We start from the raw sequence: 20,742 nt of genomic DNA, 5'->3' as shown, positions 1-20,742 counted from the left end.
CAACATTTTTCAGCATCGGCTTCCAGAACACTGCTCAGTATTTAAAGCAGAGCTATTCACCCTGTATCAGGCCACACCGTAGATCTGGCAACACGGGCTTTTGATCCCTTAGTGCAATGGGTTCAGGAAGGCTGTCACCTACTCACTGTTGATGGAGCCACTGTGATGTTTATGTGGGTTCCTGGTCACATCAGTCTGACAGGACATGAGGCTGCTGACACTGCTGCCAAGGCTGCAGTCCTTGTACCTCAGCCAGGAAGTTCTTACCTTCCCTCTGATGATCTCTCTGTTGTCGTCTGTCAGCAGGTGGTGTCACTTTGACATTACTACTGGTCCTCCCTTCATGGGAACAAGCTCAGAGTATCCTCTCCCAGCGGCTTGGATGACCTCGTCTCGGCCCTCTCGCCATGAGAAGATCATTTTGACTAGGTTGGGTATTAGGCACTGTCTCTTTAGCAATTGCCGTTTAAGTGGTGCTCTCTCACCACTTTGTGCACATTGCACCCAACTTTTTACTGTCTGCCATTTCCTGACGATTTGCCGTCTGAGTTATCGGCGGTTTTAGTGAACAATGCATGGGCTGTCGACCGTGTTTTACTTTTTATCCATCATATAAATATGGCGAAGGCCATTTAATTTTTAGTTTTGGACCTCCGTTTCTCTATGGCATATTTTACAGACCTTTCTCCACATCCCTGTTTTAGCTGTCTTCACTTCTATTGATTGGGATTGACGTGTAATTGTCCTCTTTTTGTCTTCTTGTTCTACAGTTTTGACCTGGGTACATATGACCCTAGTTGTTTTTGTGCCCCAAAACAAAACATTTTACTGACATAATGTAAAGTCACATCACGTTGGATTATTGACCAGTTGGAGTCTATATGTATTGGGCAGTGGCTGAATACCACCCATAGTATCACTTCACAGCTGTGGAGAAGATTCTAGGAGGCAGGAAACATTTGAAACTGTATGTACAAGGTTGAACATAGCTACAATTCAACACTAGGATCATTACATTACCTTACATACCCAAAGACGTTCAACCTGCGCAGAAACACCCTTAGCTAGAGCTTTTCTGGCTCACTCTGGGAGAGCGTGTTAGTCAACAAATTTGAATATTAGCTTTACAGTGGTTAGCATGTAGCTGCATGTTTCTGAGAAAGAGTTTATGTCTGTAATCCTATTGAAATATTCCTCAAGAAATCATAGACACCATCAATTTTAGACCTATTTCTATGCCATCGGTGTTTGCTAAAGTTATCGAGAAGGTTGTATATCCAAGGTTACTGGAGCATTTAAATTCACATAATTTGCTGTCAAATGTTCAGTTTGGTTTTAGAAATGGTTTAACAACTGAAAATGCTATATTCTTTTCTCTGTGAGATTTTGGACGGATTAAATAAAAGGTTGTGAACGCTAGGTGTTTCCTTTGATTTAACAAAGGCTTTTGACTGTGTTGACCACAAAATATTATTGCAGAAGTTGGACCATTATGGAGTAAGGGGAGTAGCTTAGAATTGGTTCGCCTCTTACTTTAATAACAGAAAGCAGAATGTAATTCTCCGCAATATTGAGAGTGGTAGTGATGTTCAGTCCCAATGGGGCACTGTTAAGTGGGGCATTCCCCAAGGGTCGGTGCTGGGGCCACTGCTGTTTCTTATTTATATAAATGATATGCCTTCTAGTATTACAGGTGATTCAAAAATATTTCTGTTTGCTGATGACACCAACTTGATAGTGAAGGATCTTGTGTGTAATATTGAAACAGTATCAAATAATGTAGTTCATGAAATAAGTTCGTGGCTTGTGGAAAATAATTTGATGCTAAATCACAGTAAGACTCAGTTTTTACAGTTTCTAACTCACAATTCAACAAGAATCAATATTTTGATCAGACAGAATGGGCATATTATAAGCGAGACGGAACAGTTCAAGTTCCTAGGCGTTCGGATAGATAGTAAGCTGTTGTGGAAAGCCCATGTCCAGGATCTTGTTCAGAAACTAAATGCTACTTTATTTACCATTAGAACAGTATCTGAAATAAGTGACACTTCAACATGAAAAGTAGTCTACTTTGCATATTTTCATACGCTTATGTCGTATGGTATTATTTTTCGGGGTAATTCTTCTGATTCAAAACGGGTATTTTTGGCTCAAAAATGGGCTGTTCGAGCTATATGTGGTGTAAGTTCGAGAACTTCTTGTCGACCCCTATTCAATAGTCTGGGAATTCTGATATTGCCTTCACAGTATATATTTTCTTTTATGTCGTTTGTTGTTAGCAATATTAGCATATTCCCAAGAGTTAGCAGCTTTCACTCAGTTAATACTAGGCAGAAATCCAATCTGCATGTGGAATGCACTTCCTTGACTCTTGTGCAGAGAGGAGTGCAGTATTCTGCTACATCCATTTTCAATAAGCTACCACAAGAACTCAAAAATCTTAGCAGTAGCCCAAACTCTTTTAAGTCTAAACTGAAGAGTTTCCTCATGGCTCACTCCTTCTATTCTGTCAAGGAGCTCCTGGAAGAGCTAAAAAATTAAGCAAGTTCCAGTGTTACATTGTTGATTTTCTTTATTTAAACTTACGACTTGTCACCTGAATATGTTTTTTTATATTTCATTTTATCTGTTTCTAATATCGTGTTATAACTTCATGTATTGACTCGTTCCATGACCATGGAGACTTCTCCTTAATTTGGTCCCACGGAACAATAAATAAATAAATCAGTGAAACATCCAAATAACTGTCTTCTTGCATACTGTAAACTAATTAGAATCTTTATTATACGAAATGGTTATCTGCATACTAAATATTAGTAGAAAATACGAACATCTTTTAGAAGTAGTACTTCCATACACAGAACTACTGTGACATGAAGAGACATGTAATCTTATGAATGACATTAATATCATATGTGAAAAACAAGAAAATTCCATACTGTTTCGTGTGAGATAATCTTGTATGTTACGTTTGCACATCAGACTTAACTGTGGTAATTGCTTTTATAACCAGGAATGTAATTTGTTGCAGGCTGTGTCAACAACACATGGGCTTTTTAAGATGATAAGAATACTGACAGTTAATATTGGTGGACTGGCAGCTCGTCTTTATGTAATTCAAAGAACAGCAAAGGAGTATCAGCAGTCTCTGCCACTGGAAGTCAAGAAAAGGCGAAAGAAGAAAAATAAACTGGAAAAGTGATTTGTGCCTTAATGTAACGCCAAATAAATATTGGGGCTCTTGGTTTATTTATCTTACCTTTGTCATAAAGAAATGAGTATTTGTTATGTCCTCCTAAACTGATGCTGAAAAGTAATATGCGTGATAAGTGACTAGCCCTCCAGGTGCACAGTGAACCTGTAGTAACAGATTGCAGATCTCTCCAGTATTTAAAGTGAAACCCAGTTCTTTGCTCCATTGGACAATATTTTGATCTGTACTGTACACAGACTCATACAGTGTTTTCTTGTGATGCTCTCCTGTGTGCATCTAATGAGGAGAACATGGCAAGTGCAATATCCCGATCTCCCAGAAACTTCGCTCAGTGAAAGAGGAGTCAAAATAAATGAACATTTGTCTGGGCTTATTCACAGATACTAGACTGTTTGTGGGAAAACAACAGTTAAAATTTTTGAGGCACTTTATGTGCCTTTTACTGGGCAGACCATTCAGCCAAATTGGTGGTGCATTGGCAAGCATTACAGCATCATGTTTTCGTACCTCATGTTCAAAACCCAATTTAATACTTTTATTTTTGTTTTTCATTTATCTACCCATGTTCCTAAAAAGATTACTACATGAATGTTTCCCAATCTGGATTGAAATAATGTTTTCCTTATTTGCCGACTAATTGTATGTGTGGTGAACGATTAAAACAAAGAAAGAAGAAGAGAGACAGAAACAAGAAAAATCAATAAATGAATGAGAAAATTATTTTAAGTTGTTTTCCGTGAAATTCCTGTAGTGTGTTTAGATTCACAATTAATTACAAGTGCCAGTTTTCAGTAAAGTGATCCGTTTACATATGGTTTGCCACAAAATTATTGCCAACATGTGAAATCTTCAGCAATGTGAGACCTGAGTTTCAACTGGTGTGTGTAATGTTCAAATAACTTTCAAGAATGCCGCCAGGGTCATCGCCGACAACCACCGATATTTCAATAGAAGCACACCCTGCCATTTTCAAGTAAGGGCTCTGTTGGTTTTTATTTAAATTCTGCATGGAATCCTGCACTCTCCCTTGTCAAAAAACAGAGGGACAGAATTAATGCTACCTCACTAGTTGATTATTGATTTTACTATTGATAACTTCTGATGTTGGTGATCTTTGGTTTGTGATCGCATTAGTATTTACTTGCAATGTGTGTGTGTGTGTGTGTGTGTATTTTATATCTTTCTGGAGTTTCTCTGAAAACCAAGGTTTTAAATTCCCTTGCACAGTGCTTACTTGCTGCAGTTATGCCTTGAAAATGGCAGGGTGTGCTCTCGTCAAAATATTGGCGGCCACATTCCCATCTTCAGCAATTTTAATGACATTTCTTCTTGAAGTGAGATTCAAATGAAGAAATGTCCCTATGGCAAACCTGCCTCTGCACAATTCTCGTGGTGTTTGGAATTTCTCTGTAGTGAAAGTTCCTACGATTGGTCTCATCCAAGGGCAAGCACCATTTATTCCTGAAGAATAAACATGAGAATAAGATATAAGAATTAATATAAGCATCAGTATAAGAATGACATACACTGATCAACCAGAATATTATGACCACCTACCTAATAGTTAGTATGTCCACCTTTGACACTAATAACAGCTGGAGGGAGTTGGCACCATATCTGCACACACAAGTCACCTAATTCCCCTAAATTCTGGGGAGGGAGCGATGAGCTCTGATGCCACATTGTCACCTCCCAAATGTGTTTGATCGGGTTCAGATGTGGCGAGTTGGGGGTGGGGGTGGGGGGGGGGGGAGGCAATGACAAGTATTGGAACTCGCCACTGTGTTCCTCAAACTGCTCCATCACATTCCTGGTCTTGTGACATGGCGCATTACCTTGCTGAAAAATGCCACTGCCATCAGGAAACAGGGTTGTCGTGAAACGGTGTACATCAGGGGTAGGCAACCACAAAGCCTTCACGATCTACTACTCTGTACCAACATATCAAAGTGATCTACTTTTAAAAATTCAATTGCTACATTTTTAATTTTTGGGTGCCAGTACTGTAAAACAACTATTTAAAATAAAAGTTTCAAATCTTCACTATTTATTTGAAACATAATAATTTTATTTCATAATATTCTCAAGTATATTCTTACATTGATAACACAAGAATTATTTTAAATTTAATGTGAAATCTGAGTAGCTGTTCTGTCAACAATGTACTTCATATTTGGTGTATAACTTGTTACACTTAGTCGAATATATGAGTCCACATGTTCATCAGTCAGCCTTGTTCTGTGTTTAGTTTTAATAAAGTTCATATTTGAAAACAGTGATTCACACAGGTAGGTAGAAGCAAACGAGGCCTTTATTATAAGAGCAACATTAACTAAGATAGGGTATTTCTCCTGAGGGATTAGAGGCCAACAGGTTTTTGGTTCTGCAACACTTTTGAGAAACAAATCGTTTTTAATTATATTATTTCAAGTTCAAGAGCTGCCCTATCTATGTCAAAAACTTTTGCAATGGAAGAAGATATATTCAATAGTTCACAATGTTAGCCCAAGGAAAAGATACAAACTGGGTTACCACTGAAACCTTTTTGAAGTCTGAAAACTGATCACTTCAATCATCCCTCAAGTTGGAGATCACAATGCATGACATTCACTATTGTAAGGTATCCCACTTTCTTCTATTTGTGTCTTCAGAGTTGGAAAATGTCTTAATTCACCCCTCTTAAAGCAGCACTCCCACAAAAAAAAATTTCAGTGAAAGAATTTACTTCAGATATCATATCAGCAATATCTTTGTCATTGCTTTGAAATTTCAAATTCAGTTCATTAACCCTTAACTACCATTGACCGTCTCGCAGACAGTTACTAATTTTCGTGTCGAGATATTGCTCACACCCCTGCAAAGCCAAATGGACTCCTCCGTGAACCTTCCTATTGGCTGTCAAACTACATGTGCCAGCATTCCTGCATTGTTGCTGCTCTTTGTTTCGTAATTATTAGCCTTGAGAGGTCTCACAGATGTACCATAGTGTTTGCGTGCCATGTTTTTGTTGCATGCTACTGTTTCTCCATGGCGGGGAAAGCTGGACCTTCTATGCAACATGTGTTATGTGAGACAGGTGTGGATGTTCAAGATCGCCGCGTTGAATCTTCGAATGAAGACTTTGATGACAGCGATAATGACCTTGATTTTGAGATCTTTTAGTGATGAAGATGTGACAGCTGATGACGATGGAACTTACTTCTTCGGTAAGAACAGATGTTTTCGATGGAGAAAAAAGCAGCCACCAGCTAACATAAGAACAGGGAAACACATCATCATCTTGCAGCTTCCTGGACTGCGACAGATGGCGAAAAGTCTTGAAGAAAACCCTGCTGTTTTGGAGGTATGGGAACTGTTCTTTACACCAGACATTCTAGATGAAATCATTTGATGGACAAATCTAAAAATATCTAAGCTTAGAGCACAATACGCTAACAATCGCTTATCCTAACTGCAAGATGTTGATGTCATTGAATTGAAGGCTCTAATTGGTCTATTAGTGTATTCAGCCATTTTCAAGTCGGGGGGAACGAGTCTGTTTACGGCTTGTTTGCAACCGATGGAACAGGCAGAGATGTTTTCAGATGCACTGTTAGCAAAGAAAGATTTCTATTTTTATTGTCTGCATTATGATTTGACAATGCAGATGATCGGGTGGAAAGAAAGAAAATAGACAAATCAGCAGCAATTTCACAAATCTTTCTGCGTTTGATCGAAAACAGTCAACTTTGCTACTCTGTAGGTGCAACAGTGTGTGTCAATGAAATGCTTGTTCCTTTTCGTGGAAGGTGTGGGTTTAGAATGTACATGCCAAACAAACCGGCAAAGTATGGCCTGAAAGTTCAGTGTTTGACGCTCATACAAATTACTTGTATAATGCATACATTTATTCTGGAAAAGGCAGCGACGGTCACACCCTTCCCAGCCATGAGAAAGGTCACAGTGTTCCCACACAGGCTGTTCTTCGATTGGTGAAACCCAATGAAAACACAAGGAGAAATGTTACAGGTGACAACTGGTACTCATTAGTAGAACTAGTCAATGAACTTTCAAAAAAAGGTCTCACATACGTTGGTATGCTAAAAAAGAACAAAAAGGAGATCCCACAGAACTTCTTACCTAATAAGAAACGTCGTGTGAAGACATCTGTTTGCAGTTTTACAGAAGACATGACTCTGGTTTCCATTGTGCCCAAGAAGTCCAATGCTGCACTACTGATATCTCCTATGCACCATTCAGTAAACAATGATCCTGAATCAGGAAAACCTGATATCATCCTGTTTTATAACACAACAAAAGGTGGTGTGCACTGTGTCGACCAAAGGTGTGCAGCTCATTTGTCAAGCCACTGGACAAGAAGATGGCCTTTGGCTATTTTCTTCATATTAGTGGATGTTGCTTGTGCTGTAAACTGTTATGTGGTACATCAAGCTTATCCAAAGACAGAGGTAATGACGAGATTGAGCTTCATGAAGATTCTAGCAAGAGACGTAGTTGAACCTCATATGAAGCGTAGAATTTCTATTGGATGCTTGCCACGAGAGTTGAGTGACACAATCAGAAGAATACTTCACTTACAAGATGAGCCTCAGACACAGAAATAAGAATTCGAAAATCGAAAAACGTGTGCCTTTTGCCCTCCTCATCTGAAGAGGAAAACAAGATATCCATGTCAACGGTGTGGTGTTCTGATTTGTTTGGAGTGTTCCAGGAAGGTCTACGTGAAGTGTGTGCAGGTAGAAATTGACTAAAATATGATTCAGTGGCACATGAGAACATGTATTTAGTTTTTTCTTGTAATTTTAGAAGTAAAATGTGGCAAAGTTTCTCCATTCATAGACTTATGGACTGAAATATTCACTCTACATTGCAAAGATGAGTCATAAACTGCAAGTTGACTTCGCACACAATTTATCGTAAGTCAAGTTGGATTTTTCCACCTAGTTATATTGCCAATTTGTAATATAATACCTCTGATGAAAATCTGTGTGTGAGTAGAGCGCTAACTATTTTCTGTTATTTTCGTAACTCATAAAATAAAAATATAGTCCAAATTTCACTTTGTTTTAATTGTGTAATGAACGACAAGAAGTCAAGAAACTCTATATTCAGCAAAATTCTGGTTTGATATATAAAATATAAAAATGTTGTCTGTGAGACCCCTCCATAGTAATTGTGTTCCTGTGAATGACCATAGTAGTTAAGGGTTAAGCTTTTCTGTTTGGTCAATTAAGAAAGCAAAATTCATAAGCCAGAGAGGATCTTAAATACAAGCTGACAGACTATTCTCACCTTGTTCTTGCAAAAACAGTTTGATAGCCGGTAAGAGCTTGTGGAAATGTTGCAGCACTTTTCCCTTGCTGAGCCAACGCACTTCAGTATGGAGCAGTAAATCTCCATGCTGTAGTTCTAGTTCATTTGCCAAATCTTTGAAAAGAGTGAGACCTAATTTTGTTGGCTATCTTTACAACAGTATTCGTAGTTTCATTCAACGGTGGAAAACTTTCATCTCTTTGGCACACAGAGCAATAAAACCACTTTTAGAACCTCTCAATGCTGGCTCCATCTGTGGTAATGCTTACAAGCTTGTGGATAGGTATTTTCTCTGATAGAATGAGTTGCTTCATGGCAAAAAATATATCTTCTGCTCTTGTATGGCCTTTCAAAGAAATTACTTTCAAAAGTTCTTCCTTGACAGTAAAGTTATTAAAAACCGTCCTTGCAAAAAACGGGCAACTGAGCAGTACCTGTTGCATCAATGGACTCATCTAATTTCATTGAAAAATAACAGCACTCATCCAAATCTGTTTTTAGTTGAGAGAAAACATCATTAGACATATTTTCAACTCTCCTTGTGACTGTTCTTGATGAAAGTTGAAAGGATTCGATGGCAGCAACTACACTCCTGGAAATGGAAAAAAGAACACATTGACACCGGTGTGTCAGACCCACCATACTTGCTCCGGACACTGCGAGAGGGCTGTACAAGCAATGATCACACGCACGGCACAGCGGACACACCAGGAACCGCGGTGTTGGCCGTCGAATGGCGCTAGCTGCGCAGCATTTGTGCACCGCCGCCGTCAGTGTCAGCCAGTTTGCCGTGGCATACGGAGCTCCATCGCAGTCTTTAACACTGGTAGCATGCCGCGACAGCGTGGACGTGAACCGTATGTGCAGTTGACGGACTTTGAGCGAGGGCATATAGTGGGCATGCGGGAGGACGGGTGGACGTACCGCCGAATTGCTCAACACGTGGGGCGTGAGGTCTCCACAGTACATCGATGTTGTCGCCAGTGGTCGGCGGAAGGTGCACGTGCCCGTCGACCTGGGACCGGACCGCAGCGACGCACGGATGCACGCCAAGACCGTAGGATCCTACGCAGTGCCGTAGGGGACCGCACCGCCACTTCCCAGCAAATTAGGGACACTGTTGCTCCTGGGGTATCGGCGAGGACCATTCGCAACCGTCTCCATGAAGCTGGGCTACGGTCCCGCACACCGTTAGGCCGTCTTCCGCTCACGCCCCAACATCGTGCAGCCCGCCTCCAGTGGTGTCGCGACAGGCGTGAATGGAGGGACGAATGGAGACGTGTCGTCTTCAGCGATGAGAGTCGCTTCTGCCTTGGTGCCAATGATGGTCGTATGCGTGTTTGGCGCCGTGCAGGTGAGCGCCACAATCAGCACTGCATATGACCGAGGCACACAGGGCCAACACCCGGCATCATGGTGTGGGGAGCGATCTCCTACACTGGCCGTACACCACTGGTGATCGTCGAGGGGACACTGAATAGTGCACGGTACATCCAAACCGTCATCGAACCCATCGTTCTACAATTCCTAGACCGGCAAGGGAATTTGCTGTTCCAACAGGACAATGCACGTCCGCATGTATCCCGTGCCACCCAACGTGCTCTAGAAGGTGTAAGTCAACTACCCTGGCCAGCAAGATCTCCGGATCTGTCCCCCATTGAGCATGTTTGGGACTGGATGAAGCGTCGTCTCACGCGGTCTGCACGTCCAGCACGAACGCTGGTCCAATTGAGGCGCCAGGTGGAAATGGCATGGCAAGCCGTTCCACAGGACTACATCCAGCATCTCTACGATCGTCTCCATGGGAGAATAGCAGCCTGCATTGCTGCGAAAGGTGGATATACACTGTACTAGTGCCGACATTGTGCATGCTCTGTTGCCTGTGTCTATGTGCCTGTGGTTCTGTCAGTGTGATCATGTGATGTATCTGACCCCAGGAATGTGTCAATAAAGTTTCCCCTTCCTGGGACAATGAATTCACGGTGTTCTTATTTCAATTTCCAGGAGTGTATTTCAGACTTGTTCTTGAAATTATGAAACAACTCGTCAGCAGCTTCTCAAAATGCTTCTTTCACGAATTCACCATCTTCGAAGGGTTTCTTCCTTTTCACCAATACATTCGAAATAGAATAAGAAGCAAGAGTGGAAGCAACACTTTTGTCTACTGGTTTTGTGAACATTCTTTGTTGAACACTTAACTGATTTTCTCAGTTTGGAGTTTACAGGAAACTCGGTGTTAACATGTGGGTGCACAGTTTTGAAATGTCTCTTGACGTTTGTCTTTTTCACAAAAGCAATCTTAGTGTAACACAATAAACAAATGCATGTGACATTTCTTTCAGTTACGACAAATTCGTGTTCCCATTCAGAATGAAAATGATAAATTTCACATTTTTTTTATACACAACTCATTATGTGTCAAGTCGCTGCACTACTCGTACGTTCACGAAAGTGTCAACAAAGTATGCAACTACGCATGCTCAGTGCTGAGTACTGGCATAAAAAAGTTCTATGTCCTTTCCATACTCTACTACATCGCAGAAGTTGGTAGTACACGGCACGAAACTCACCGTCTTCTCCTGACACGTATCAAACACATTTCACAAAGATGAGTGAAACAATGCAGCAACAAGTGTCGTGCAGGTGGCGGCTGATTTAACTAATGTGGCAGAAAATTTTAGAGGTTCAAGGTAGATGTTGGTACCAGTTCTACGCTGTTATTAACAAACAAAACAACTTGTGTTGAACAAGGACACATGTTTACTGCTACGGAAAACAATTAATGATTTTATTCAACAATTTTTCTTTTGCACTCTCAGTACTCTCATGATCTACCAAATAAGCACTCGCGATCTACCAGTAGATCGCGATCAACGTGTTGCCGACCCCTGGTGTACATGGTCTGCAACCAGTGTGTGATACTCTTGTCCATTATGTCACCTTGCACGAGCTCCACTGGACCCATGGATGCCCAAATGAATGTTCCCCAGAGCATAGTGCAGCTGCCAGCAGCTTGTCTCCATCCCACAGCACACATGTCGAGGAGTTGTCGCCCTGGAAGACGATGGATTCGCACCCTCCCATCGACATGGTGTTGAAGGTGTCGGTATTCATCAGACTATGCAACGCTCTGACACTACATCACACTACATCAACATCCAGTGCTGATGGTCTCTTGCCGATGTCGTGGCGTTAACATCGGCACATGTATGGGTTGTTGGCTGTGGAGGCCCATCGTTACGAATGTTCGGTGCACTGCACAGTCAGACACACTTGTACTCTGCCCAGCATTAGTCTGATGTTAGTTCCACCACAGTTCGCTGCCTGTCCTGTTTTACCAGTCTGCCCAGCCTGCGATGTCTGCCATCTGTAATGAGAGGTGGCCACCGAACCCCATAACGTCTGGAATTGATTTCATCTTGGTTTCACATGTGTTGAAGACACTGACACCAGCACTCCTCGAACACCCGACAAGCCATGCAGTTTCCAAAATGCTCATGCTGAGCCCCTGAGCCATCACTATCTGCCCTCGGTCAAACTCAGATAGATCACTCACCATTCCCATTCTACACATGGGCAGCATGCTCACTGTGTGTGTCTGACTAGCAGCCATTCCTCACCAGGTGACACTGCTGTCACCTTGATGGGTTTATATCGATAGTAGGTCAGTGGTCATAATGTTCTGGCTGATCAGTGTATAAGAATATGAGAATTTAAAAAGATTGTAACCCATGAAAATACCTTACACGCATATATAATATAGTTTTTTATGACACTTAGTTTGAAACCCAGTTGTAATTTTGCAGTTAATATCCCTGTATCCCTTACCGTGATAAAGAAACATTCATGGAGTAACCTTCTACAGACATGGATAGATTAATTAAAAACAAAAATAAAAGTAATAATCAGGTTTCAAACACGGGGCGCAGAATTGAGAAGCTGTGCCACCATTTTGACTGAGATTAGCGAGCACTAAAAGCCACCTAAATTACATTGAAGTTATGGCAGTTGCCACGTTCTTCTCATAAGAGATAAGGCATTTCATAAATGATTAGGAGTTTGCTGATCAGGTGTGCAACATAAGGCAGGAAAGCTATTGAAGCAACTGGAATTGTGGTATAAAGTTTTAATTTCAAACTTCTGTTATTTGCGTCCTATAAAAACTGAATTATTTGTGTTATGTATCTTCCTTCAGTTTCTGAATTTTTTTAGTTATGTGGTCATGAAGGAAATTTTTAACATTTTAAAACACAATGATTTTTTTAAGCTTGTTCTCCATCTTATATTCTAGTAAAATTATGTTTTACACACACTTTTGTCATATAGTGCAACTTGCCCTCCCTTATACCATATACTGAGATGTTTTCACACTGTGTGTTACGTGGCATGGTTGCCAGAACTTTGTTAACTCTCAGAAATGCTAAGTTGGCATATACAGTTGCACAACCAGGTGCTGTGGATCACCATGAACAATATTACTGTCTGTCCAAAAAAGTCCAGAGGAAGTTGTTGAAAATCACAGAGGTTGTTATTAGTAATAAAGTAACAGGTGGAGTAAGCAGCCAATTGAAATCGAAATCGGAAGCAAGCATGGAAGCAGTTAATCCAGCACTGAAGTTAACAATGAAATGATTTACAAGCCTATGGTAGTGTTAGGTGCATCACTGCGGGCAGTTGCAACTGTGCCACTGCTGATGGTGCAGGTTTAGCTTCAGGTTTGTGATAGCTCCCTCGGTTTTGGTGAGTCTTGAAAGTCTGAAGTATCTTCCCACCTGTGGCTGGTGAACATGACTGAAATCTACCAGTTTTGTGCTTGCTACTCCACAGGAGAGGAATGCTGACAAGAGCTACTTCTGCATCTACATGAATACCCTTCAGGCCCCCTGATGGTGTGTGATGTGGCTACTTCTGGTACTTCTAACTGATTCCCCCTTCGCTATTCCATTTGCAGATTGTGCGTGAGAGGAATGATTGTTGGTAAGCTCCAATTTCCCCGTTGTGATCATTTTGCTAGACGTATGTGGGAGGAAGTAATATGTTGTCCTACTTTTCCCAGAAAGTACACTCTCATAATTTCTGTAGCAAACTTCTCCATGACACACAGTATCTCTCTTGCACCATCTACCACTGGAGTTTGTTGAGCATCTCTATAACATTCTGTTGCCAACTAAACAATCCCTTGATGAAAGGTGCCACTCTTTGATCTTCTCTCTTTTATGTCAGTCCTACATGGAAAGTGTCCTAGATTGATAAACAGTACTCAGGAATCAGTCGAACAAGTGCTTTTTAAGACAGTTCTTTAGTGGATGAATTACATTTCCTCAAGAGTCTCCCTACAAATCTGTTTCGCATCTGCTTTTCCTACTATTTGTTTCATGTGGTTGTTCCACTTAAGGTCGCACAGATAGATACTCTCAGATATTATAAGGTGATTCTTGTTTCCAGCAATTTGTCATCAGTAGTGTAGTTGTTCAGTAGTGCAACACTTTTGCTATGAATATGCAATATATAACATTTATTTATGTCCAGGGTCAACTGCCAGTTCCTGCATCATTCATCAGTGTTCTGCAAATCTTTGCCACCTGTGCTGGCCCGTGATGTAACAGCCCCTGGTTCACAGTTCAAGATAAGAGGTTTTGAGGACATTTGGTTCCAAGGAGGGAGGAGACATTAGTGTAGCAGCTATGGTTCTAATAGTGGAGCAGTGAAATGGGTGGGTCGTCAGGTCTTTGGCATGAGCATATGTTAGAACCAGGAAGTCCAATGATAGGGAAGAAATAATTATGTCAGTACTGATGATGTGATCTCAGTGGATAACCACTCCAGAGAACCTGTCTCCTGTCTGTAAGCTTGTGGCATGCAGAGATGGTGTTGGGTGGACAGCATAAAACAGGCAAGTTTGGAGCTGCACGGGCTAGCAGGCATATAACTGATTCTTGTGTCAAACCAGCTTACCTGCCTCGAAAGAAATTATGAACACACAGTTCCCCCTCCGGACCATCACTGTTGTGAAGTATCTGCTCTCGATAACATTTTAAGGCATACTGAAACTGGAGTGCTGTCTACATATCAGTCTAGCTAGTTGATGTGAGGCAGAGATTGCCAACCATAAAGGAGTTTAATTAGGGCTGTGGGTATTGAAAAGCATTCCAAGTAATCAAAATCAGTGTCAGAGCCATCTCAATGCCACAGAGCTTTCTGTGTCTTTTGAGTTTCTTTATCAGTTGGTTGGTCTCACCATCTGATGGAATAATCCTGCCTGCTATCAAATGTTGGCTGCTGTTGCGCTTAAATAACTAGTGGAACAACATTGTGTACTATAATAGTTTGAGATGGCTCATCAGTAGCCAAATTCTCCATACAAACTAAAGTAATGGGCTCTCAAGAGTAGATGAGGACCATATCACATCAAGATTGTGAAATGGTGTAGGCCATAGGGACAGTCTGTAAAAATTCTGCCTGATTTTCTACACAACTTCCACAGTTAAAGATCAGAACTTAAATATCTATTTTTGTATTCAGCCAATATGCAATATCTTCATGCCCCCCCCTCCCTCCCCCCTGGGACTTGGGCACTCTGCGGCATCTGTGTTGACCATCTATGTTGAAGGAGGCGCTGCAGGACCTCCTGGAGAAGAGGGACGATGCTCGGTTGCCCATACTGCCTTTGCCATGGCGACATGCAAACTGTCTAGAGAATGCTGCAGCATGGCACTGGTAAAGTGTGGGTTCAGGGTCCATAGGATGGTTCAATAGTGCATCCACACTTGCATGCTGAGTGGTTGGTCTTATGTGAATGTCAGTTTTATGCACTGATCCATAATGTTCATCGTACAGGATGCCAATTGAAGCCCATGCCTGTAGTAACATATGACCACTTAATCCTGGAAAAGATAAACGCTGCAATGAAATTAGCAGTAAAGTGAATTACCAGCTCCTGGTTGTCTCAAGGTCAGACCTGCATGAGATTTAATCCATGACGGGTGTCCACCATATTTACAGTAACACTGACTTGCTTTTAGAATTGAGACTGTATACATCTTTCTGGTTATAATTAAACTTTCCATATTTGACACGTTATAACACAGAAACTAATTACCATATGAGCACCAAACTTGGTAGCATTAATGTCCAGAGTATAGGGTGCCCGATTTCCATGTGTCACAGCATCAGCATCCAGTTCCAACTATGGCCACCAGGTGCCATGATCAGTCATTGTGATTCATAGTCTCACACACCTGACCAATCGCAGTGCCCTTGTTGATGTGTCAACATCAGCTTGGACAAAAGGAGCAGGGGCATTATTGGTGAAGCTCTATTATCAAAACAACAGTAATGCTGCAGCTGCACTTAGAGAATATTGGCAGCTGAAAGGATTACGGAAGGGTCCTCTTTTTCCACTTGCTGTTTGGAGCATGATGTTCAAATCAACTGGAGAACTGGGTGTCACTCCGGGAAGAGGCCAACAGCCAGTTGCACTACAGGTGGTTGATGAAATCACTGTTGCTAAGGCACACAATGCTGCGTGCAATTCTCTATCATCAGGTAGTGCACGTGCTGTGTCACGACAGTTGAACATCCCGTGGTCCACTGTACGGAAGGTGCTTCAAACCATTCTCAAATAGTACCCATACAAGATCCATATCGTACAGCAGCTTGCACCACAGGATGCCCAACGGCATGTTGACTTTGCTCTTCACTTTCTCACAAGGATTGAAGCTGATGAGGGCTGGCCCTGGACCATCCTATGGACAGACAAAGCTCATTTTTCTCTTTCGGGTGAGGTGAACACACAAAATTTCCAAGTATGAGGATCTTCACCTCCAGTCATTGTGCATGAAGTTCCTCTGTATGGTAAAAATTTCACCATAAAGTGTGGCTTCACGGCTACATTCATCATTGGCCCATTCTTTTTTTAACAGGTTGGCGCTCAAGGACCAAAGACGTTCACTGTGACTGGCCAGCATTACTGCGATATGCTTCGCCAACATGTCATACCTGCCCTACAGGAGAGAGACGCATTGAACTCCACAGTTTTCATACAAGATGGGGCCTCACTGCACGTTGCGCATGAAGTTCACCTGCTTTTCCAAAACACATATGGAAAGGATCGAATTATCAGCTGATCATTTGCAACTGCTTGGCTGGCACAATCATCTGATCTCACTCCCTGTGAATTCTGAAGGACAGGGTTTACCCGGGGAACATTCACACACGTGCTGATCTGAAGTGCAGCATATCAAGAGAGGAAGCCAGCATATCTACAGACATGCTTAGTTCTTCTGTGCTGAATGCAATTCTGGACACTGATGGGCGCCATATTGTGCCCCTTCTGTAGCAGTAATGCTACCGGTATGTAATGGTACTATGTACTGTAGCAGCACATTAAAAATGTTTCGATTGGATTGATTTTGCATTATTTCTCTTTCCTTGTCCTTGATGTTAATGCTACCAAGTTTGGTACTCTTACGGTAATTAGTTTCTGTGTTATAACGTGTTAAATAGTGAAAGTTTAATTATAACCACCTGGTATATATAAACTACTGGCCATTAAAATTGCTACACCACGAAGATGATGTGCTACAGATGCGAAATTTAACCGACAGGAAGAAGATCCTGTGATATGTAAATGATTAGCTTTTCAGAGCATTCACACAACGTTGGCGCTGGTGGCGACACCTACAACGAGCTGACATGAGGAAAGTTTCCAACCGATTTCTCATACACAAACAGCAGTTGACCGGTGTTGCCTGGTGAAATGTTGTTGTGATGCCTCGTGTAAGGAGGAGAAATGTGTACCATCACATTTTCAACTTTGATAAAGGTCGGATTGTAGCCTATCACGATTGCGGATTATCGTATCGCGACATTGCTGATCGCGTTGGTCGAGATCCAATGACTGTTAGCAGAATATGGAATCGGTGGGTTCAGGAGGGTAATACATAACGCCGTACTGGATCCCAACGGCCTCGTATCACTAGCAGTCGAGATGACAGGCATCTTATCCGCATGGCTATAACGGATCGTGCAGACACGTCTCGATCCCTGAGTCAACAGATGGGGACGTTTGCAAGACAACAACCATCTGCACGAACAGTTCGAAGACGTTTGCAGCAGCATGGACTATCAGCTCGGAGACCATGGCTGTGATTACCCTTGACGCTGCATCACAGGCAGGAGCGCCTGCGATGGTGTACTCAACGACGAACCTGGGTGCACGAATGGCAAAACGTCATTTTTTTTGGATGAATCCAGGTTCTGTTTTCAGCATTGTGATGGTCGCATCCATGTGTCGCATCCATGTGAACGCACATTGTAAGCATGTATTTGTCATCGCCATACTGGCGTATCACCTGGCGTGATGGTATAGGGTGCCATTGGTTACATGTGTCAGTCACCTCTTGTTCGCATTGACGGCACTTTGAACAGTGGACGTTACATTTCAGATGTGTTACGACCCGTGGCTGTACCCTTCATTCGATCCCTGCGAAACCCTACATTTCAGCAGGATAATGTACGACCTCATGTTGCAGGTCCTGTACGGGCCTTTCTGGATACAGGAAATGTTTGACTGCTGCCCTGGCCAGCACATTCTCCAGATCTCTCACCAGCTGAAAACGTCTGGTCAATCGTTGCCGAGCAACTGGCTCGTCACAATACGCCAGTCACTACTCTGGATGAACTGTGGTATCATGTTGAAGCTGCATGGGCAGCTGTACCTTTACACGCCATCCAAGTTCTGTTTGGCTTAATGCCCAGGCGTATCAAGGCCGTTATTACGGGCAGAGGTGATTGTTCTGGGTACTGATTTCTCAGGATCTGTGCACCCAAATTGCGTGAAAATGTAATCACTTGTAAGTTCTAGTATAATATATTTGTCCAATGAATACCCGTTTATCATCTGCATTTCTTCTTGGTGTAGCAATTTTAATGGCCAGTAGTGTATACAAAAATTGAAGTTACCACCTAGCTTCCATCTGTGTTTGCAGGCTAATCTCAGGAGCTGCTGCAGGGAATTCGGTTCATTTTATAGTAATAGATACACTGACCTATGAGGAAGATTTTTGTATATAATTTATAAACATTTCATATTACTTGGCTGGATTACAATGAATTAAAATTAAGTTGTGAAATGGCTGCAATAACTCGAGAGAGCAGCAGTATCTTGAGTTAGGAGAAAGTGTGACTGGTGTGCTGGTCTAGTCGTATAGTGTTTGACTAAAAACTGAAAGGTTGTGCGATCGAATCCTACTGGGTCAATTTTTTTCACTCTGGCTTTTAACCTAGCATTCACCTGTCAATGAAGGGAGATTCACCAGAAATGAAATGTGGCTCAAATTCCACAGTGCACTATAGCCACCCTTTCCATGATTAGATAAATGGTTAGGCACATGCAAGTTGCCTAAGTGACACTCAATTGATTAGTCATTAAAGAGCAACTGCATAGTGAAAAACGTGAATGTTGGAAACTTGAAGTTTTGAATTATTTATGATTAGAGTAAAATGCAGTATGGGATGTAAATAGTATTGTAGTAAACGGAAATAATTTAAAATAAAAATAATTTTTAGCCCTACAGTATTTTAGTCAAATTTGTAATTATTCACTATATGAATCCAACTTGTTATAAAATTTTAAATGACATGTGTTTGATGATTGTAAAACCAACAGCAAAACGTATTTCTGTTCAATATGTTGTGTACAGCATATGTACTGGAAAAGAGATTCATATGGACAAATAAATAAATATGACAAATAAGAAAAAGATAACCATCTTATCATCAACCTGTGAAGAGATAGTTTGAGATAATTAAATATTTTTAACCAACAGCTTCGCTGCAATCATTTGAGAACAGTTGTCTGGTAACAAAATGTGGGAATTCTAAATTTGTTGTGTTTTATTTGTATGCTGAAAGTAAAATATTTTCCAAAAAATTACTCTGTCATATTGAGAAACTTACTTCATTCACATGCACTTGGTTGACAAGCCATGAGGTACCTACTACTATCACGTGGGACCTTCTTTTGCCTGGCATAGTGCAGCAACTCAATGTGGCATGGACTAAACAAGTCGTTGGAAGTCCCCTGCTTCCTCTATAGCCATCCACAATTGCAAAAGTGTTGCCAGAGCAGGATTTTGTGCACGAATTCCCCTCGCGATTATGTCCCATAAATGTTCGATGGGATTCATGTTGGGCGATCTTGGTGGCCAAACCATTCACTCAAATATATGAAGATGGTACCTGTTCTTTCGGACATGTCCAAAAGAACAGATAATATTGGTGGTTTTGCAGCTCTTGAAGAATGAAATTACAATGAAATCCAGACCATTAGCTGCTTACAGGCATTGATAAATATCAAAAGGGACAGTTGAAAATGTGTGTTCTGACCGGGACTCGAACCCAGGAACTCCTGCTTACATGGCAGATGCTCTATCCCACCGAGTCATTGAGGACACAGAGGCTAGTGTGACTGCAGGGACTTATCTCTGGCATGCTCCCCATGAGACCACATTTCCAATTTACTGTCCACGCACTACATTTATAGTGCCCCTGCCCACTATACTCGGTACTCACGGCAGTCAATCTACTGATTCCTGTAAGAGTTTGAGCAATGTGAGTGCATCCACTCTGAATAAGATCATTGGATGGTAAGCGTTATGTATATGAAGATAGTATCTGTTCTTTTGGACACGTCTCGATATCCTGTAGAACCTGGTCCTCCCAGCCTGGTATACGCCGTCTGCCGCATCCCTGCATGTTTGTCTGTCTGAAAGGACCCATGATCACAGAAATTCCCAAGAAGGGCTTGAAATGTTGTGTGATGTGGTTGGTGTCTGTAGGGGTACTTGTTTTGGTATAGCTGTGTTGTCTCTCAACCATTTCCATCTGCTTGGCCGTAAACAAACACCATCTCGGCTTGTTCCCAACATGAACGCCAGAACATTCTGTGGCTTACAGTAAGTTGCGTCAATCTCTCATCCTTCAGCACAAAAGGAACGCATGGCACATGGTCAGAGGAACTGTTATTCGTCAACACCATCTACTGTGGCAACAATACATTTCCTGATACATGTTCATAGAAATTTTTTTCCTCCATTCCAGTCAGGACTCTGTCCGTGCAGATTGTCAGTTTTATTAATGTTCACCCTGTAAGCACATACTTTCTCCGCAACCATTAACCCAACCAAGGAAAAGATAAAAATCACAAAGTA

The 20,742-nt window shown here is 41.7% G+C and overlaps 2 protein-coding genes across 4 annotated transcripts in view; both read left to right on the top strand.

Moving 5' to 3' along the window:
• Positions 1–19,144, top strand: part of LOC126248638 (tRNA (guanine(6)-N2)-methyltransferase THUMP3-like) — a 136,813-nt gene extending 117,669 nt beyond the window's left edge. For 2 of the 3 annotated variants that reach the window (XM_049949821.1, XM_049949819.1), the window contains one exon: positions 3,035–3,252. In XM_049949821.1, the coding sequence (XP_049805778.1) occupies positions 3,035–3,205 (171 nt within the window). In that variant the 3' untranslated portion in view covers positions 3,206–3,252. Of the gene's footprint in view, positions 1–3,034; positions 3,253–16,452 lie in introns of those variants that run through there. The other variant, XM_049949820.1, reaches the window with a different exon arrangement.
• On the top strand, positions 7,294–7,821 carry LOC126249387 (uncharacterized). Its single transcript, XM_049951040.1, has one exon. It carries the CDS (start codon positions 7,294–7,296, stop codon positions 7,819–7,821), a length of 528 nt encoding a protein of 175 aa, XP_049806997.1.
• Positions 19,145–20,742: the final 1,598 nt, after the last annotated feature.

Source organism: Schistocerca nitens, chromosome 3 (assembly GCF_023898315.1).
Source record: "Schistocerca nitens isolate TAMUIC-IGC-003100 chromosome 3, iqSchNite1.1, whole genome shotgun sequence".
NCBI lineage: Eukaryota > Metazoa > Arthropoda > Insecta > Orthoptera > Acrididae > Schistocerca > Schistocerca nitens.
Note: the sequence above shows the minus strand (reverse complement) of the source record. Positions and strands in the feature narration are given on the sequence as shown.